Below are 21,212 nucleotides of genomic sequence, written 5' to 3' on the forward strand. Positions count from 1 at the left end.
AGGAGCTGGAATTAGGTTTGGATTAACTCCTTGGCAAAGTGTGAAGGGGATTTTCAAGATTTAAGTACTTTTTCCTCAATAACAGGAGAGCACCAGTGTGGGATATTGCTTGCACATGGATTAGAGTGGAGGAGTGATCTACTGCCACAAGGATAAGGGAATGTTTCTTGCCTCAGCTTTCCATGCTCATCGGGGGATGGGATGAACTTCTGACAGGACTCGAGCAAGGTGCAATATCATGAACTGAGCTCCTCTAGCTCAGCTCAGATTGAAAGGAGAAGGAGCTGCTCCTGCTGTGGAGCAAGATCAGTTCCAGAGACTTTTCCTGAGAGCCCCAAGAGGCCAAAGCAGGAGTGGGAGGCGGGGCTGCAGTGGCCACTGCAAGCCAGCTGTGCCTGCTCCCCACAGCTGAGAGGGCTCCTAACAAGCACAGGCAGGGCCTTGGGCAGCACATGGCAGTGAAAAAAGTCATCAAACCCCCCTTCCCTGTGCGTGTTCTTCTTCAAACAGCTCTCTGAGGGGTTTGGATGTGTTTTCCAGAGCTGCACTCAGGCTCTTGAGTACTCACTTCCTCATCTCACCTATGCTTACCTCTGTAGGACCGTAGTTCTTGAAGGTCTGTAGGAAAGGAGAGAAGCAGGAAGTAAGTGGATTTGTCAAGGCTTGCTCTGGCAGTGAAACAAAATTGGCCAACTCTCTCCTCTCAGTGACAATGATGCCACTCTCACTCTCCCCTACGCCGACACTGACAGTATGGTCAGGCACAAGGCTCTTAGTGTTGCTGGGGCCCTGACAGTCCAATCAAACAGAATGGGATTGAGGAAATCTCTTACATGTGACACCCAACTATCTCCCCTCCATGACACTCATGCCACCTCCATGCTCCCCTACTCCCCCACCACACACACACACTGTTCTCTTAACCACTTCTACCTACTCTCATTTCACCAGACTCCCAGAGAAAACAGTAAATCAGGTTGTGTGATAGTTTTGTTTTCCAGACATGGAGCACGTGGCTCCACCTTGCTTCCTCTGAGGACGGAGGAGGACTAAAAGGTGCTGTGAGATGAGCTCAGCCCCTCTTTCCTTTTCAGATGGGAAGGAGAGGCCAGAGGAATGGCCAGACCTTAGACTAAAAAGGAGATGGGCTTTCACAGAGAAGGATTTGCCAGGAAGCAAAGGTGACTTTCCTTCACCAGTTACCCCTGGAGACACTTGTCAAACTTATCGGGAGCTCCTGGGCAAAGGGAAGGGGAGCAGGGCTTGCCCAAGGCCTGACCCCCTGCATTTCATCTGGGGCTCTCACACTCCTGTGGTCCTTCCCTCCCTGAAGTGTCCAACTCCCAGGGCTCAGGGGCACGTGGGCTCTGGACAGAGGAGAACAAAGACCCTCGCAGCTCCTCGGATCTGGTTCAGACAGACTGACTGCTGGAGGGCTGGGGAAAGAGCACAGGCACTGTGAGCTTTCCTGAGGGCTTGGCAAAGGCCTGATGGGCAGGATGGAGGGTTGGGATTGTCCCCCCTCCATCTCTCCAAACAGCAGCTGTGGGCTGTGGGAGACAACAATCTTTGTTAAGAGGAAGAGAAGTGGGGAAAGCAAGAGAGACAATAGCAGGACATGCAGGTGGACTCCTTTACTACATATTGGGTCATAGAGAGCCCACACTACACATTCCCTTCAGAGACAAGGTAATGAAGAGGGGCCTTGACCACCTGCAGTCACCACCTCAGTGTTCAGGTGTCTCGACAGGTGGGGACACAAGAGCTACTTGCCAAGAAAATCTGTCCCTCTCCATCCCCTTTGAGGAGCAGTGGACAATAAGCTCACAGGATAATTTGCCTGTAGAGCAGCTTTTGCATTCAGAGAGATGAAGTTCTGCTGGAAAAGGCCTTGCTCACCTAATTCTTTCTCCAAATATGTTCTGAGGAGCTGAAGGTCATATTCTGGGGACCCCAAAGTGGTCTGCATATCTTTTCCCAGAGCTTGGATTTCTTGGGAGAGCTGCTGGAGGTCCTTCAGCTGCAGGGATTCCAAGACCCTTGGGGTATTTTCCTTCACTGTCCTTTCTGTAAGAGAAGACTGGTGTCAGTGGGACAATGGTTTTTCCTCACCTGAGGTGAGGTGTAGTACTAGTAATTGCATGGGACCTTTCTTGTTAGAAAGGACGAAGAAGACGCTGTTCTTCCACTTCCTCCAAATGTGATGGAGAGATGATGGACATTGACCACCTCCAGTTGCCATCTCAGCATCAAAGGTGTTCTACTGGCATGGGACATAAGAGCTGCTCCCAAGGAAGTTCTGCCCCATGCACCCACTTGGAGAAAGCAACGAACTAGCTCACAGGACATTTGTAGAGCAGCTTCTGCCTCCAGAGAGATGAAGGTCTGCTGGGGAATTGGCCTGCTCACCTAGTTTGTTCTTCAGGTCTGCTACGGCAATCTGAAGACCAAGCTGTGAGGACGCCTGCATGTTCTGGAAAGCTCCCTGCAGAGTTTGCATTTGTTGGGAGAGCTGCAGAAGGTCCTTCTGCCACATGGATTCCATGGTCCTTGTATTTGCCTCCACTGTCCTTCCTGTGAAGAAAGAACCCGCTCACTGGGACAGTCTCATTGCTATCTCGAGGGGGAGACCAGCAACCTGCAATCACAATGCCTAAATGATGAGGCTGACAGATGGACTGGGGGCCTCACAGAGCCTGAAATCGGTCAGAATTTACCCGTGAGAATTTTAGAGTGGAAATTTTGCAGCTTCAATGAAACCCACAGAGAAAGCCAAGAAGATAATCAATGAGAGTAGATGTTCTGGACACAAGGAGAGGATGTTCTTGTTAGGACATTAAGAGTGTACAAGGAAGAACTTGGCAGATAGTATGTAGCAACTATACCTTTGCTTGTATAGCTGATTGTTTTAATGCTTGAATGGTCATTGTTTGTTAGACAGCCTTGTCATTGTTTGCTAAGCAGCCAATCTCAACAGGCCACTGCAATTGTGAAGACGTATAAGAATAGCAGTAGAGAAAATAAAAAATCTTTCTATCTCTCTCGACTTTGGATTACAACAAGTGTGTGCTGTTATGTCCTTCTCGACAAAAGCCACACTTAAAGCTCTGAAATAAATTCACTGCCAGAGCATCTTTCCTTAGGGCTCTCCCATTACCTGTGGACCTCCCTAAAGGCTTGACCAAGGCCTGCTGGGCAGCACTGAGGGCAGCACTGACCCCACTCCATCTCTCCAGACATCATCTGTGGGCCCTGGGAAACAATGCTCTTTGTCAGGACGAAGGTGTGGTGGGGCATCCCCCACCTGCCCCTTGGACCCCACTGTGGTCTCAGGAATGTTCACTGGGCCTCAGCCTTGGTCAGTAGCCCCTGGGATCGGACATGGGCCCTGTTCCTGGCCAGGGGAAGGTCCCCAGACATTGGGCAGAGAGTGCCGGCTGGTGCCCTCCCTTGATGCCGTAGGATTTAGCTTTCATATTTTTCAGATCCTGTACTGTGTGGTGGCCTGTTAACCCCATGATTCTGTGATGTTCCCCTTGTTCCCTCCCTAGCCTTGGCCACTCCCTCGGTTTCTCCTTATTTGCTTCTGTACCCCAACCCTGCCCAGGGACCACCCCTGGGCCCCTGACAAAACCATCCCGCACTCAGAGCATGCTGTCTCTCTACCTCTGAACATCACAGGGACAAGATGTGATTAAAGTCATCTCAAACCCTCATGAGAGACCATTCTCTACCTTCTTTACCATCCACTGCATTGTAACGCTGCTAGCTGCTGGAGCCAGATCGCGGGGCTGTCCAAAATGGACTCCGGGATGCAATTAATCGCACGGCCCTAGGAAACCCTCACTGAGCTTTCAGGCCTCAGCAGCCTGCTAGGCAGAGTCCAGTGGTTACAACAGTGCTGCTTTCGTTTGTAACTCTAAAACTCCATAGCCGGTTAGCTACTGTTCTCACACTCGGGTTAGACATAACAAACCCTCTCTGGGCCTGGACTCAAGGACACCTTGTTGTCTCAGGCCCTGAAACATGTAAACCAAGCCTCTGAACAGGAGGAGCAAACTTGGGGTAATTACATCATTACTTGAAATTGTAATTGGAGAATTAACCCTGATAGGCAATAGACCAAACTTATAAGAGTGTGAAAAACCCATGACCTAGAGCCTATCTTGGGTGTATCCCCTCAGAGGGTTTTTTGACTCCCAGGGTGTACCTATTGAAGGCCCTCTTTTGTAAATACCCCCTTTCATTCTCTTAATCTTGTCTAGCCTCTGTTTTCAGGTAGCCAGTCCTAGGTATCACCCTTGGCCCCCACCTCATGCACTGCCCACAGAGATGCCCCCAAGCTGAGTAGGGGAGTACAGGAGAGGCTCATCATGGGCACAGACACTCAGGGTGTGCAGAGCCCAGCCTCACCCAATGTGGCATCAGGAGTGGGGCAGGAGGAGAAGGGCAATGGGGAAAGGGACAGAGACAGGGACAGGTGTTCCAGGGGAAACCTTAACGAATATGAGACAGTGAGAGAACTAAGAGTTCAAACTCTCTTTAAGGACAAGGGAGAGAAGAGGGACCTTGAGCCCCTGCAGAAAACACTTCAGCATGGAGGTGTTCCAGTGGCATGGATGACAAATCTATTACCCATGTAAGGACTGTCCTTCCCCATCCCCTTTGAGGAGCTGTGGAGGATGTGCCTTTGGAGAGGTGAAGGTCTGCTGGGGAATGGCCTAGCTTACCTAGTTCATTCTCCAGGTCTGCTCTGATCATCTGAAGGTCACGCTGTGTGGACACCTCCATGTTCTGGATTGCTTCCTGCAGAGTTTGCATTTGTTGGGAGAGCTGCAGAAGGTCCTTCTGCCACATGGATTCCATGGTCCTTGTATTTGCCTCCACTGTCCTTCCTGTGAAGAAAGAACCCTCTCACTGGGACAGTCTCATTGCTATCTCAATGGGGAGACCAGCAACCTGCAATCACAATGCCTAAAAGCTCTGAATTAAATTCACTGCCAGAGCATCTTTCCTTAGGGCTCTCCCATTACCTGTGGACCTCCCTAAAGGCTTGACCAAGGCCTGCTGGGCAGCACTGAGGGCAGCACTGACCCCACTCCATCTCTCCAGACACCATCTGTGGGCCCTGGGAAACAACGCTCTTTGTCAGGACGAAGGTGTGGTGGGGCATCCCCCACCTGCCCCTTGGACCCCACTGTGGTCTCAGGAATGTTCACTGGGCCTCAGCCTTGGTCAGTAGCCCCTGGGATCGGACATGGGCTCACCCTGGGTCACCAGCCCCTGGGATCAGACATGGGGCCTGTGCGTGGTCAGGGGAAGGTCCCTGGCAGAGAGTGCTGGGTGCTGCCAGTGCCCTCCCCTGCCCCCACCTCACGCGCTGCCCACAGAGATGCCCCCAAGCTGAACAGAGGAGCACACGGCGGGGCTCGTCATGGGCACAGACACACAGGGTGTGCACAGCCCGGCCTCGCCTAAAGTGGCGTCAGGAGTGGGGCAGGAGGAGAAGGGCAATGGGGAAAGGGACAGAGACAGGGACAGGGGTTCCAGGGGAAACCTTGTGGTGATCCATTGCTTTTCCTATTTCACGTGCTCCCCCTATTCCCTGCCCTTAGCCGTGGCCACTCCTTCCGTTTCTCCCTCTTGGTTCCTGTACCCCAACCCCGCCCAGGGACCGCCCCTGGGCCCCTGACAAAACCCCCCCGAGCCCAGACCACGAGGTCTCTCTGCCTCTGAGGGTTGCCGGCTCAAGATGTGATTAAAGCCTTCTCAACCTTTCTCATCTCCTCTGTCATCACTGGTTGTAACACTGATAGCTGACCAGAGCAAGGTTGCGGGGCCATCGAAAACGGACTGCGGGATGCGACAAGTCGCATTGCCCTAGGCAACCCCCACTGAGCTCTCAGGGAGCTACAGCCTGCTAAGCAAAATCTAGCAGCTACAACAAAACCTTAATGAATATCAGACAGTGAGAGAACTAAGAGTTCCAGCTCTCTTCAAGGATAAGCGAGGTAAGAGGGACCTTGAGCCCCTGCAGAAAACACTTTAGCAAGGAGGTGTTCCAATGGCATGGATGACTGTGGCAGGGTATAGTCCCCCTCTCCCCACCACAGGTGGCCAGTGCAGATAGGAGAGATAACCCAGGCAGGCAAGGCCCAGCATGAATCATCTCCTGGTACCAAAGGGTCTGCCAGCCTAACCAAGAATCAACATCTTAGTATGGAGAGCAGATGTGGGAAGAGATAAAGGAAAACGAACACTGGTGCCCTAAAGGCCTGCTTTACGCTATAAAAGTAATACAGATTATCACAGAGGCAGAAGCCTTCTACACACACACCCTGAAAGTGTGCAAGACTTCTTCCTGGAGTCTGGACACAGGATCCATGGTTACTTTTCTGGGAATTGAGGAAAAGGATTTTGATGTGTGCTCCATCACAATTGGATGGTAAGAAACATTGGATCCTATGTTATGTTATTTCTTCGCTAGCTGTAAAATTAATGGTACCTTTAACCCTGCATGTAATACTCGTTGTCTCTTTTTGTCCTTATTCCTGTGTAATAATAGTTTATTTTAGGTCTTATGTCTGTTAGTTTTGTTTCTATTAAATAAATAATTAATTCTATAATAGACCAAATCAGCCGTTACTGAAGAACTTGCAGACGAGAGTGGGTTTTGGGGCACTGGCCATCCCTATGGAGCTACCGCCTGCTGCCAGAGGCCTGGCGAAAAGGAAGGGATTTATCTAAACCCCTCACACCTATTCATAACAATGACAAATCTATTACCCATGTAAGGACTGTCTTTCCCCATCCCCTTTGAGGAGCTGTGGAGGATGTGCTCACAAGAGAGCTTGCCTGTAAAGCAGCTTTTGCCTTTGGAGAGATGAAGGCCTGCTGGGGAATGGCCTAGCTTACCTAGTTCATTCTCCAGGTCTGCTCTGATCATCTGAAGGTCACGCTGTGTGGACACCTCCATGTTCTGGATTGCTTCCTGCAGAGTTTGCATTTGTTGGGAGAGCTGCAGAAGGTCCTTCTGCCACATGGATTCCATGGTCCTTGTATTTGCCTCCACTGTCCTTCCTGTGAAGAAAGAACCCTCTCACTGGGACAGTCTCATTGCTATCTCAATGGGGAGACCAGCAACCTGCAATCGTAATGCCTAAAAGCTCTGAATTAAATTCACTGCTAGAGCATCTTTCCTTAGGGCTCTCCCATTACCTGTGGACCTCCCTAAAGGCTTGACCAAGGCCTGCTGGGCAGCACTGAGGGCAGCACTGACCCCACTCCATCTCTCCAGACACCATCTGTGGGCCCTGGGAAACAACGCTCTTTGTCAGGACGAAGGTGTGGTGGGGCATCCCCCACCTCCCCACTGTGGTCTCAGGAAGTTTCACGGGGCCTCAGCCTTGGTCAGTAGCCCCTGGGATCAGACATGGGGCCTGTGCGTGGTCAGGGGAAGGTCCCTGGCAGAGAGTGCTGGGTGCTGCCCGTGCCCTCCCCTGCCCCCCCTCATGCACTGCCCACAGAGATGCCCCCAAGCTGAGCAGGGGAGCATGGGGTGGGGCTTGTCATGGACACTTCAACAAGGTGTTTCAAGTGTCACGGAGCACAAAAGCTGTTTCCCAGTGTAAGGACCGTCCTTCTCCACCCACTTTGAGGAGGTCTGGAGAATGATCTCACAGGACAGTTTGCCTGTAGAGCAGCTCTTTTCTTCAGAGAGATGAAGGCCTCGGGGGGAATGGTCTTGCTTACCTAGTTCATGCTCCAGATCTGTTCTGATCATCTGAAGGTCACGCTGTGTGGACCCCTCCATGTTTTGGATTGCTTTCTGCAGAGTTAGAATTTGTTGGGAGGCTTCATGGAGGTCCTTCTCCAGCCTGGATTCTAAGGCGCTTTTATTTGCCTCCACTGTCCTTCCTGCAAAGAAAGAACAGTTTCACTGGGACAAAGTCATGGTTTTCTTGAGGGAAAGACCATTGATCCATAATGATGATGCCCAAAAGCTCTGATATAAAGTCCATGTCAAGGCTTTTCTTAGGGCTCTCCCAGTGCCTGTGGGTCTTCCTAATGGCTTGACTAAGGCCTCCTGGGCAGCATGGAGGGCAGGAATGATCTCTGTCTCTCCAGAGGACACATGTGGGCCCTGGGAGACAACATGAGGATGGTGTGGTGCCACACCGCACAAAAACTGTTCCCCATGTAAGAGCTGTCTTTCCCCATCCCTTTTGAGGATCTGTGGAGGACAAGCTCACAGGACAATTTGCCTGTAGAGCAGCCTTTGCCTACAGAGCTATGAAGGCCTGTTGTGGAAATAGTTCTGCTCACCTAGTTTGTTCTCCAGGTCTGTTCTGATCATTTGAAGGTCACGCTGTGTGGAGACCTTCATGTCCTGGAAAGTTTTTTTCAGAGTTTGAATTTGTTGGGAGAGCTGCAGGAGGTCCTTCTGCCAGATGTATGCTATAGTCCCTGTGACATTTGCCTCCACCGTCTTTCCTGTGAAAAAAGACTGGTGTCACTGGGACAATGATTTTTTCTCCCTTGAGGTGAGGTCTTGTCCCACTAATGACACAGAGCTTTCCTCTTAAAAAGTATCAAAAAGATGCTGTTCTTTCACTCCCTTCTAAGACAAGGGAGAGAAGAGGGACCTTGACCATCTCCAGTTGCCACCTCAGCATCAAAGGTGTTCCCCATGACTGGGACATAAGAGCTGCTCCCAAGGAAGTTCTGCCGATTCTGACAAAAGGCAAAGGATTAACTAACAGGTCAGTTTGCCTGTAGAGCAGGATTGACCTTCAGAGAGTTGAAGGCCTGCTGGGGAATGGCCCTGCTCACCTAGTTCATCCTTCAGATCTGTTCTGATCATCTGAAGGTCACGCTGCGTGTACACCTGGGTGTTTTGAAAAGCTTTCTGCAGAGTTTGAACTTGTTGGGACACTTCATGGAGGTCCTTCTTCCACATGGATTCCAGGGCATTTGTAGTATTTGCCTGTATTGTCAATCCTATAAAGAAAGAACAGTGTAATTGGGACACTCTCATTACCTTCTTGAGGGGGAGACCAGTGATCAGATTTAAATTCACTGCCAGAGAGTCTCTTCTTAGGGTTTTTTGAGTATTCTTGATCAAAAAAGCTATTCCCTGTTGTGGTGACCCAGCCCACTGTGGGGCGGGGGCAGTGTGATGCCAATCAATCCCAGCCCTTCCCCTGGATCGAGTTTCCCAAAGAGGCAGACTCAGAGGGTGGGTCGATGGGCGGCTCAGAAGCCTAAGCTGCACCCCTTGGGCAGTGCCCGGGTACAAGCCGCCTCCTCCGGTTCGGGAAAATTCTCGGTTACTCGGTTGTTCGCTGGTTCTCTGTTATAACTCCTGCCTCTGGGTTTACCCCAGTGGTTGTTGTTAAATTGTTTTTTGCTCCTTGCTTCCCCTTTCACTGTGGTTTTCAAATTGCCTATAAAACTGAGGACAAGCCTCGGGGAGGGTCCCATCGCATTCCATCCCTTCCAAGCTTGTTCTGGTTGTGAAACTTCTAACAGTAAACCTGTTAGGAGCCAGACCAGAACAGCCTCTCTCTTCCTAATGGTATCAGCTAACGTGAGCTGATACCATCGGCTCCTGCCGTGTTCCCTCTGCAAAGAAGCCAGCTAGCGAGCTCAGCCAGCAGCTCCTTCCTGATGCCGAAGTTCAGCGACACGCAGAAGTAACGCAGTTGGACTGTCTCTGACGTGGGGCACGCCAGAGCTCGTTGCAGCGAGCACAAGTACTGCGTTAATTCCCCACATAAGGGTTGTCATTCTCCATCCTCTTTGAGGAGCTGTGGAGGACAAGCACACAGGACAGTTTGCCTGTAAAGCAGCTTTTGCCTCTAGAGAGATGAAGGCCTGCTGGCGAATGGCCCTGCTCACCTAGCTCATTCTTCAGGTCTGTTCTGAGGAGCTGAAGATCACGCTGTGTGGACTCCTGCTCATTCTGGAAAGCTTCCTGCAGAGTTAGAATTTTTTGGTAGAGGTGCTGGTGGTCCTTCAGCTGAATAGATTCCAGGGCATCCACTGCTCTTCCTGTGAAAAAAGACTGGTGTCACTGAGATAATGATTTTTCCTCCCCTGAGGGGAGGTCTTGTTCCACTAATGACACGGGGCCTTTCCTCTTAGAAAGGACCAAGAAGACGCTGTTCCTACACTGCCTTCAATGACGAGGGAGAGAAGAGGGACATTGACCACCTCCAGTTGCCATCTCAGCATCAAAGGTGTTCCACTGGCATGGGACATAAGAGCTGCTCCCAAGGAAGCTCTGCACAAGGCATCCACTCCAGGGACTAACTCACAAGTTAGTTTGATTGTGGAGCAGCATTTGCTTCCAAAAAGATAAAGGCCTGCTGGGGAATGGCCCTGCTTATCTGTTTTTTTTCCTTTTGCTTTCTTTCCTTATGCAGGGAGGGCAGAAGAAATTCAGTTCAGTTCCCTCATGTCCTGCCTGTTTCTAATTTATACTCTCCAGCCTTCTCTTTCCTCAGACAATCCTTTCTAATTCAGAGGCCTTGGAAAAGTACTCAGCCCTAAAAAACAGAGATGAGGAGTTCACATTCTGATGGACCTGTGGGCACAATTACGGATCTCTTCCTTGGCTTTCAAATCCTTTTCCACCACGAGTTTTCTCTGGGAAGGAGCCTTGGCCTCTCTTCTGGACCTCTAGTTTTTCATGTGACATGGAGATTTTTTTCTCTTACAGTTTTTACCTGGTGAAAGGAGTCTCAGCAGCACTGTGAGCCCTTCTAAACATGGGCTTGGAGCTCCTGTGCTGCTGGTCAGGAATATTGAAAGGAACTCCATGGCCTCCTCACTGCCCAACAGCCTGGCCATGGGGGAGAGCCCAGGCCATGCAAATTGCCAAGTGTTCCTTAAGGAAAGAACATTCACTGCCAGCATCCCAGCTGGAAAGATCCTGTGCAGGAGAACAGCTGGCCTTAGAACCCATGGGGGATGGGATCCCACAGAGTCCAGGCTGTCCTGTCTGTGCTGGGAAAAGCCCACTGCCAGGGCAGCTCTGCACCCTGGGAGCCTGGGCTCCTGGGCATCTGCTTGGGGATGGGGAATATAACAAAGGACTTTCTGGAGGCCCTTGAAGTGGGAATGTCTGGAGGGGTGAGATTGTTTGATCTCACTGCCCTAGACCCTCCTGCATCTTCTTCTTGCCTGGTAGGGGTTTTTTTCCAAGTATTGTGGGTATGTCCTGGCACTGATCTGCATGAAAAGGCTTCTCTTTGTGTGAGGGGAGGTCACATAGAACCTCCCCTTGGCCATCTGTCGATAGTCTGACAAGAGGATGAGTCTCATATAAGTGCAGAATCACAGAATCAAACCATCAAACAATGGTTTGGGTTTTACAAGACCTTATAGATCCTCTCTTTCCAACTCCCCTGCCATTTCTTTCCAGACTTCCACTAGACCACATTGCTCCAAGCCCTACCCAACCTGGCCTTGAACCCTTCCAGAGATGAGGCATCCACAGCTTCTACAGCAACCTGTGCCAGGGCCTCACCACCCTCACAGGGAAGATTTCTTCCTCTTATCTAATTTAAATCTACCCTCCTACAGCTTAAAATCCATTCCACCTTGTCCTAGTAATCTGTGACCTTGTAAAATGTGCTTTATTGTAAGCCACCTTTAGCTACTGGAAGGGTGTCAGAGACTGGGTATGTTTAGCGTGGTGAGCCAATGCCTTTGTGTGTGTCTGTATGTGTGTCTGTGTGTGTGTTTGTCTGTGTCTCTGTGTGTCTGTTTCTGTCTGGGTCTGTGTTTCTGTCTGTGTGCCTGTGTGTCTGTCTCTGTCTGTGTCTGTATGTGTGTGTGTGACTGTGTCTCTGTGTTTGTGTGTCTGTGTCCGTGTGTCTGTGTGTGTGTGTCTCTGTGTGTGGTCGGTGTGCCTGTGTGTGTCTCTCTGTGTCCATGTGTGTGTCTGTGTATGTGTGCATCGGTGTGCCTGTGTCTGTATGTGTGTGTCTGTGTCCGTGTGTGTGTGTGTCTCTGCGTCTGTGTCTGCATCTGTGTGTCTGTCTGTGCCTCTCTGCGTCCATATGTGCGTTTATATGTCTGTGCGTCTGTGTCCGTGTGTGTGTCTCTGTGTCTGTCTGTGTGTCCGTGTGTGTCTCTTGTCTGTCTGCATCTGTGTATCTCCATGTCGGTGTGCCTGTGTGTGTCTCTCTGTGTGTCCATGTGTGTGTCTGTGTGTGTCTCTGTCTCTCTGTGTGTGCTGGTGTGCCTGTGTGTGTCTCTCTGTGTGTCCCTCTGCCTGTGTCTGGGTGTCTGTCTGTCTGTGTGTCAGTGTTTGTGTCTGTGTGTCCATGTGTGTGTCTATGTGTGTGTCTGTCTCTGGGTGTGGTCAGTGTGCCTGTGTGTGTCTCTCTGTGTATCCATGTGTGTGTCTGTCTGTGTGCGTGTCAGTGTGTGTGTCTGTGTGCCCATGTGTGTGCCTGTGTGTGTGTGTGTATCAGTGTGCCTTTTTCTCTCTCTCTGTGTCCATGTGTGCGTCTGTGTGTGTCTCTGTCTCTGTGTGTGTGTCGGTGTGCCTGTGTCTCTCTCTGTGTGTCCATCTGCGTGTCTCTGTGTATGTGTCAGTGTGCCTGTGTCTGTCTCTCTGTGTGTCCATGTGTCTATCTGTGTGTGTGTCTGTCTGTGCGTCCCTCTGCCCGTGTGTGGGTGTCTGTCTGTGTGTGGTTGGGGGCGGGTCAGTGAGACAGTGCCCCTCCCCATCATTTTGGCTGTCAATCAATTACACATTGGGTGGGGCTGTCCCAATCCAGCCTCTGATTGGCTGAGGTTCCAGAAGTCCCACCTAGAAGGCGGGGCCTACAGGGTGCCAAGGGTTTAAAAGGGATGACCATGCTGTGCCCAGCTGCCGCATCCTGCCAGCTGCTTCAGAGTTGTGATCTGACTCGTGCCGGAACCCTATGATATCTATATCTGTGTTTTTCTATATATTTTCTGTCTTTCTCTCTCTCTTCTCCTAATTCTCTTTTCATGGAACTTTGTGGGTAGCCTAGTATCTTAAGGATTTAAAAGTTTCTGAGTTGCTAAGTTAGTGAAGTTAATACCAAATTAATTCTAAGTGATGCTATTATAAGTGCTTTCATGTTGAATTTAGTGTTGTGTTTAATCCTTTTACCAAAGTTTCCTTAATCTTCTATATTTTTGCAGTAAACTTTTCTGTGATTTTCACATCTTGAGAATATCTGGTGGGGATTCCTCCTTTGCGCTAGCTAGAATAAAGGAACCTTGAGTTTAACCCCTGAATTTAAGTATCCAAGGTGTAACAAAGGGTGTCTAAAGTCTGCCTGGAGCCTTCTCTGCTTCCATTGTTTGTCATAATTACGTTGGACAATGAGCATGGACCATTCTAGATACACCAGGTGGGTGCTCCTGATGCAGCAAAACAGCTGACAACACACCAGTCCTCCAGCCCTGGAAGACATCTAGGACAGATAGAACCCACAGTCATGGACTAAATGGACTCAGCAGATATCTGGGTGGGATGACTATGGAGATGATACCTGTGTTTGTATACTTTCATATCTATCTATCTATAGTAGATGGTATAGACTAACTGCTGGAAAATGTCCTGGTTCAGGCCAGGCCAGGGTTAATTTTTGCAGTGTCTGGGGAAGGGGCATGAGCAGGACCCTAATGTTATTTGTTACAAACTCAGATCACTGGCAGGGAGTAGGGGAAGTGGAAAGGGACACTGTCTCTTCTGGGGAAAAGGGGTTCCTTCTGGTCAAGAAAAAAGGGCAGAGGGGGAAGTCAGCCTGTATTTGTTTGTTGTCATGGGGTCCTTGGTGTGCATTTTGCATATGAATCGCTCTCTCTTTTGTACAATTTTGTTACTAATATTGTTCTTGTTACTGTTTTTTTTTTTCTTCTCTCATTGCTGTTTCCAATAAATTGTTCTTATCTAAAACCATGATCTTCATCTTTTGTGCCTCAAATTCTCAACTCCATCCTGCTGACAGGAATGGAGAAGAAATAGGGGAGTGAGAGAACAGTGTGTGGTTAGGGAGAGTCTTAGTGGGAGCAGTGAACTGGGGAGTTCCATTCCTAAACCACAACACAGACACAAGCAGAGATGAGGCTGGAGACACAGAGCTTGAGAGAGGCAAGTGGTCTGAGGTCAGTACAGCTTTTGGGGAAGGGTCAGTCCTGCCTTGCAATCAGCAATGAAGTGCTGGTTTGGGCTCTTGGCCATGACACTCTGCCACAGGTTCTCCAGGCTTGGCAGGGCCCTGCTCCAGCTCCCAGCCAGGAAGGAAAACCACATCCACAAAAGCCCCCAGAAAGGGCTGAGCATGGCTGTGCCCTCGGACACCACAGAGCTGGAACAGCTGGCACTGGACTGGGGAAACAGGACCTATCCCCAGCCATGGCTGCAGAGGCAGAGATCTCTGGAGAGGCCCTTGCCAAGGTGGGAGGCACCACTGCAGGGAAAAAGGTCCAGCTGTGATGAATGAGCTCCACTGGAGGCTTGGGGGAGGATGAGACCAATGGAGGCAGAGGAAGGGACCCTTCTAATTCCCCCCAGGAAAAGTCCCCCAATCCCATCCTCCTTCCTCCTCTTGCCTGTAGATACCATGGTCCACCCAAGCCCTCACCTGCATGTGGAGGCATTGCCCTTCTGTCTCTGGGTGACAGACGGTAAACTTCTACCTGCAAGAGAACTCAGCATTTCAGCTGAGTGGAAGCTAATGCATCTGTGTGCCAGAAGCAGACTCTACATGGTATTTCATCCTATTTGTCAGAGAGTAGTCTTATAAGAGGCTAAGAAATTACATCCTGCAGCCTTGCTTCTGAAAACATGAGGTCCTGTGAACCAAGAGCCCTTACCTCGAAATACAAGAACAGCACCAGCAGCCAATGTGAGAAGGAATAAAGGGAGTTGTATCCAGGAAGCAGAGACCCCCTGAAATGCACCTGGAAAAACAGAACCTTTGAAAAAAATTATCTGAGTGTCATCTGGCAATGTTCAATCTTACCCCCAAACTTAAGCACCTGTCCAAAGAGTTTCTGTGGAAATAAATGCAGAAAATAGTCCCAGTTCTTCACGGGTGGGCAGAGCCTGCCTTCCCTCGGGATGTGCACAGCCTGTGGGGCAGGAGGGACCCTGCTCATTTCTCACTGCAGCCTGTCCTGCCTGCAGTGTGCCGTGATGCTCTAGGATGGGTCTGTCTGGACTGGAGAGCTGTTGCCTTCCCTGGCACTGGGAAGGGCCTCACAGGGCTCCTGTGACCATGAGCCTCCAGCAAAGACTTCTCAGGATGATGGGACTCACCTGAGAGGAGCACAGTAGTTTCCTTCTCCACCTGCAGCAGGGGGTTCAGGATTTGACAGGTGACTTTTCCCACTTGCTCTCCTGTAACTGTGACTCGACTCCATACACTGAAGAGTTTCTCACTGTCCTGGTGTATTTCAGTGTCCACAGAGAGCCCCTGTCCATCCTCAGTAACCCACTGGACAGTAGGTTTGGGGAGCCATCCCTGTGATCTGCAGCCAAGCTCGAGTCCTTGCCCTTGGGGGCCCTGAATTTCAATGAACACTTCCCCAGTACCTTAAAGGCAAGAGAGTTTGTTAGTGGGAGAAGTTGGCATGAAAGCAGCTCTTCCTTGGATTCACAGCTCTTGCTTAACCCAGAGTTTTCTGCCAGTTTCTGTCAGTCCTTCACACATCCTTTCCAATGGTCTTTCTGTCATCCCACACTCCATCTGCCATAAATGCCAGATTTCCTTTGGCTGAGAAAGAGCTACAGTTTGGGATGGGTTTGTGTCTAAGCTCACCACTATTTCATGGAGCCAGCAGGGAGAAGGTGTGTGGTTTGTATTCTTCTTTCGGAATGACTCTGTGGGAGCCCCATCCAAGTTTGAGGATTCGTAAAGCAGGACACAGAGCACTAAAGCCCGGTCATCTTTTTCCCGGGCACCTCCCCAGTCCATGCCAGCACTACAGGTGGGCAGAGATGGTCACTGAGAGGGACTGCGCCAAAGCTTCATCAGTGTGATGATGTGGGAGGCACCACACACATTGCTGAGTCACGCTCCTGGTCAAAGCTGGATTTTACAGGAATTTGTCCAGTGCAATAGTAGGAAATGGGCATTGTCTTGAAGCTTTTTCTCTCTCCTGTCCCAAAAGCATCTCTAATCCCCTTTGGATGAGAAAATTTAGATTCGATGTTAGGAAGAAATTCTTGACTAAGAGTGAGGCGCTGGCACAGTTTGCCCAGAGAAGCTGTGGATGTCCCATCCCTGAAAGTGTTCAAGGCCAGGTTGGACAGCACTTGGAATAATCTGCTCTAGTGGAAGGTGTTCCTGCCCATGGCTGGGAAGTTCAAATGAGAAATTCTTTTAAGTCCCTTCCAACTCACACTATCGTGTGATTCTAAGATTCCCTGATTCTGTCATTCCATGCTCTTTTTGATCAGTGAATCCAGGCTGACCAGCTCCACCTGGCTTTATCAATACCTGCACACAAACGGTGCCCACTGTCCAGCTGGGGGGAACTGGCAGCCCAGATCATCTCCTTAGCCCAAATGCGAAGTCACAACAGGGAGGGCCCCATTTCCCTCAGTCCCACAGCCAGGGATGCTGAGCACTTGGAGGTCTCTCAGGTGGGCTCACACCTCCCCAGCAGGGATTATTGCAGCTCGCCAGCCCCACATGGGTCAGAACAGGGATCAGGCTGGGCATGGAGCTTGCAGAGCATCTTGACAGGTGGCCCAAGGGCTGCTGGGAGTGGGGAGGTGATGTGTTGGGTCATATGAGGCAGCCTCAGCTGGGGGACAGTGACCATTCAGAGAGCTCTTTTCCCTCTGTAAGAGCTTCCCCCCTTCCCCACCCAGCCCAGAAAGTCTCCAACCTGCAATGCTGAGCTTGGTGGATGTATCAGTGCTCCAGTCCCTGGATGTCACAATGCAACTGTAGATTCCTTCATCTGCTGGCTGGACATTCTTCAGTGTCAGGGACACGTTCCCAGTGGCAAATCCATCTCCTGGCACTGATGTTCTCCCACAGTATTTCTGCATTGGTTCGCCCCCAAACTGCCCATGTGGGTAGATGTCCTCTGTGTGCCCATCTGTGATTTTTATCCAGTGCACTTGGGGGTTGTCCAGTGGCTTTGTGGAAGAGATGGTGCAAGGAAGGATTGTATCCTGGCCAACAATTCCAACTACTTTCTCAGGAGAGGTGAGCTTAAAATTGTCTGTGAGTGAGCATCTGGCTGAAATCAATCAGAAAATGTACTGGTGTGAAGGAAACAGGTCTAGGAGTAATAGTGGGGAACAACTGAAAGTAAATAGATTAGAGGGAGAAAACAGGATGATGGAAGTTGTACAGGATGGGATTATTTGGGGAAAAAGAAAAAATAAATGCATAAGAGCATGTCCAGAGCCATTCCATGCAGCTTCCCAGCTGTCCCTGCCCCTTTGCAGCCCTGTGCCACCAGCAGCAGGGCAGCTGTGCCAATGCCAACTGCCCACGCAGGCAGGGAGATGCTCCTGGCACTGGGGAGGGCTGGACAGGGCAGAGCTGCCTTGGCTTAGGGCTTCCCCAGCTCCACCAAGGAAGAGAAACTCCGGCTGCAAAGGGCTGGATTCCCCAAGAGCAGAGGGGCAGGGCAGCTCTGGCTCTTGTGGAGTTTAAATCAGGGCTGCTCAGGAGATCATGGCCCTCAGCTCCTGCACTTCTGATCATCTGCAGGCTGGAATCCCCCAGAAAGGAGCAGAACAGCTCCTGGAAGCGTTACCTGAGACAGGAATGGCCAGAAGCAGGGCCAGAGCCAACAGGAGCCATCTCCTCTGCTCCATCCCTGCAGTCCCCGGGGTGGGATGATCCCGCAGCTGACCTGGAACAGGCACAGAAGGGAAGTGAGCAAAGAAGGGGAATCCTGTCCCAAAGCCCTGTTTTCTCTCTCACCTGGCACCTGGCACCTGGCACCAGCTGCAACTTCTCAAAGTGCCAAGTGCTCAAAGAGTTGAGTTCAGACATCAAGAAAACTTGTGCCTTTCCAGAGATCTTAGTTACCCCTGCAGCTTCTGGGAATTTCAGTCTAATATGCTGTCTTGGTTTGAGACAAATTGGAGGAAATGTCCAAAATGAACATATCCTCTAATAGAAGGCAGATTTCAGCAGCCCCTCCCCAACCAGGTTCGGAAAGAAATTCCTCGGAGGAAAGTGAAAAAAACCCTATTTACTTAAAAAGCAAAATCCATGCAGGCATGGAAAAAAGAATTAATAATGCTAAATAATAAAACTTCTCACTGTGGAGAAGACCTGGAAAGATTTCAAAGCCTTTTCTTTGGGTGTGGCTCTGCCCTCTCCGGAGCTGGGATTCTGCGTGGGCCCCTCTGGGCTGCAGTGTAGGACATCCCAGTGATGTTCTGGTGTTGCTGAACAGTCCAGAAGGGAAGAAGCCGAAGTCCCAGGAAAACCTTTTTCCTCAGCTAATGAATGAGAAGCTAGCTAAAAAGCAATGCTGTGTAACTCTCTTCCCTGCTGCAGAAGCTGAGAGCTGAGGAGAAGAGCCGGCGAGTTGTCTGTGTTTTTGAACACAGCCGCTGAAGGAATTCCACTGCCTTCCCCCCGCCTCTCAAGTCTGCCTTACAGGCACAGAAAGGCACAGGATTCACGTCTGTGCATAGAGCAGGCAACAGGGGGATACAGCATCATAAAGTCACTCCAAGACATATGCTCCCAGGAAGCTATGACAGGGGATGCAAGAGAAAATTCAACCCAGTCCTCACTTCCTGCTGTGAAATTTAAGGGGCACAGTAGCTTAAATCTTTGGTTTGGAATCAAAGAATCACAGAATCTTTAGGTTGGAAAAGACCTCTGAGATCATCAAGTCCAACCTTTAATTGAAGACCACTTTGACAACTAGACCATGGCACTTAGCGCCACATTCAGTCTTTTCTTGAACACTTCGAGGATGTTGACTCCATCACCTCCCTGGGTAGCCTGTTCCAATGCCTGACCAGCCTTTCAGTGAAGAAATTCTTCCTGACATCCAACCCGAACCTCCCTGGCACAACTTAAGGCTTGAATTTCCTCTTGACCTTTTGCTAGTTTTCTTGCAGAAGAAACCAACCCCCAGCTTGCTACAATTTCCTTTTTGGTAGTTATAGAGAGTGATAAGGTCACCCCTTCTCCAGGTGTGTTGACTTTGTGTGGGTGGGTTTTGGTAGCAGGGGGGTTACAGGGGGTGCCTTCTGTGAGAAGCTTCCAGAAGCTTCTTCCCCCAAGTCCAACAGAACCAATGCCAGCTGGCTCCAGGACAGGCCCACCGCTGCCTAAGGCTGAGCTCTGAACAGATTGTGGTGATGCCTCTGTGATAACATATTTAAGAAGGAAAAGAAAGTTTTGTGCAGATGTAATTGAGGCCAGAGAAGAGTGGGCTGAAAGTATGTGAGAACAGCTCTGCAGACAGCCAGGTAGTGCAAAAAGATGGGCAGGAGGTGCTCCAGGCACTGGAGCAGGAATTCCCCTGAGATTCCATGGGGAAGCTCATGGTGAGGCAGCTGTGCCCCTGCAGCCCGTGGAGGGCATAGGGTGCAGAGATCCACCTTCAACCCTTGGAAGAGCCCCACAGTAGAGCAGATAGATGCCCAAGAGAGGCTGTGACCCCTTGGGAAGCCCGTGCTGGAGCAGGGTCCTGGTAGGACTTGTGACCCTGTGGGTGACCCATGCTGGAGCAGACTGTACCTGAAGAACTGACCCCATGGAAGAGTGACCCACATTGCAACAGTTCACGGAGAACTGTTGCCTGTGGGAAGGACACACACTGGAGAAGTCTGTGGAAAAGTGTCTGCCATGGGAGGGACCCCACACTGGAGCAGAGGAAGGATTCTGACTCCTCTCCCTGAGCAGAGTCAAGAACAAGGTGTGATGAATTGACCATAACTTCCATTCCCCATCTCCATGTGCCACTGTGGGGAGGAGGTAGAGCTGGGAAGGAGGGAAGGGTGGGGGGAAGGTGTTTTTAAGATTAATTTTACTTCTCATTGCCCTGCCCTGCTTTATTTAGTAATAAATCCTATTAATATCACCGAGTCTGTTTTGTCTCGACAGTATTTGGTGAGTGATGTCTCCTGATCAGTAACTCCTGAATCTTTCACTATATTTTCTTTCCCCTGTCCAGCTGAGAAGGGCAGTGATAGAGCAGCTTTGGTGGGTATATGGCATCCAGCCAACACACTACACTAGGTTAAAGAACCACAATGCTCTCAGCCACTCCTCATTGGACATGTGCTCCAGACCCCTCACTAGATTCACTGCCCTTCTCTCTGGACTCGCTTCAGCACCTCAATGTCTTTCATGTCGTGAGGGGCCCAGAACTTGACACAGCACTCGAGGTGTGGCCTCACTAGTGCCAAGTACAGTGGGAAAATCTCTACCCTAGTCCTGCTGCCATGCTATTCCTTATACAAACCAGGATGACATTGGTCTTCTTGCCTACCTGGGCCATGTTCAGATGCTGTTGACCAGTACTCTGAGGTCCTTATCTGCTTGGCCACTTTCCACTCTGCCCCCAGCCAGGGCTGCAGGGAGTTGTTGAGGCCAAATTGTATGACCCAGCTCTTGGTCTTGTTGAACCTCATGCTGTTGGTCTTGGTCCATTGATCCAGCCTGTCTAGATCCCTCTGCAGAACCTTCCCACCCTCCAGCGGATCAATGCTCCCACCCAACTTGGTGTCATCTACAAATTTACTGAGGGTACATTCAATCTCCTCATCAGATCATCAATAAAGATATTAAACATGACTGATCCCTGGGGGAAGCCACTGGTGACCAGACAACAGCTGCGTGCAGCACCATTCCCACCACTGTCTGGGCCCAGCCTGCAGTCAGCTCTTAACCCAGTGAAGGTGCACCTGTCCAAGCTGTGGGCTGCAGCTTCTCCAGGAAAGACTGTGGAAGACTGTTGAAGGCTTTGCTGAAGTCCAGGTAGACACATCCACAGCCTTTCCTCATGCACCAGATGGGTCACCTGGTCATAAAAGGAGATCAGTTTGGTCAAGCAGGACCTGCCCTTCCTAAGCCCAGGCTGGCTGGGCCTGATTCTCTGGCTGTCTTGTATGTGCTGTGTGATCACTGTTAGCATTATCTGCCTTGCAGGTAATACTAACAAGGCTAGTATTATAACCTTGCCAAGCACTGAGGTCAGGCTGACAGGCCTGGAGTTTT

The 21,212-nt window shown here is 50.4% G+C and overlaps 1 protein-coding gene across 5 annotated transcripts in view; it reads right to left on the reverse strand.

Annotated features, from left to right (window-relative positions):
- The window catches only part of LOC103611227 (butyrophilin subfamily 2 member A2-like), a 30,829-nt gene that overhangs the window by 1,153 nt on the left and 8,464 nt on the right, over window positions 1-21,212 (reverse strand). Inside the window, exons 3-15 of one of the 5 annotated variants that reach the window (XM_017727822.1) lie at window positions 17,776-17,874; window positions 16,891-17,250; window positions 15,314-15,589; window positions 14,869-14,955; window positions 9,901-10,053; window positions 8,833-9,000; window positions 8,326-8,493; window positions 7,753-7,917; window positions 6,916-7,080; window positions 4,731-4,895; window positions 2,410-2,574; window positions 1,900-2,067; window positions 592-618 (exon numbers count right to left, since the gene is read on the reverse strand). In XM_017727822.1, the coding sequence (XP_017583311.1) occupies window positions 592-618; window positions 1,900-2,067; window positions 2,410-2,574; window positions 4,731-4,895; window positions 6,916-7,080; window positions 7,753-7,917; window positions 8,326-8,493; window positions 8,833-9,000; window positions 9,901-10,053; window positions 14,869-14,955; window positions 15,314-15,589; window positions 16,891-17,250; window positions 17,776-17,836 (2,128 nt within the window). In that variant the 5' untranslated portion in view covers window positions 17,837-17,874. Of the gene's footprint in view, window positions 1-591; window positions 619-1,899; window positions 2,068-2,409; window positions 2,575-4,730; window positions 4,896-6,915; window positions 7,081-7,752; window positions 7,918-8,325; window positions 8,494-8,832; window positions 9,001-9,900; window positions 10,054-14,868; window positions 14,971-15,313; window positions 15,590-16,890; window positions 17,251-17,775; window positions 17,953-21,212 lie in introns of all 5 variants that reach the window. The other 4 variants (XM_017727820.1, XM_017727821.1, XM_017727823.1 and 1 more) reach the window with 4 other exon arrangements.

This window comes from Corvus brachyrhynchos, unplaced genomic scaffold (genome assembly GCF_000691975.1).
Source record: "Corvus brachyrhynchos isolate BGI_N302 unplaced genomic scaffold, ASM69197v1 scaffold292, whole genome shotgun sequence".
In the NCBI taxonomy this organism is placed as follows: Eukaryota; Metazoa; Chordata; class Aves; order Passeriformes; family Corvidae; genus Corvus; species Corvus brachyrhynchos.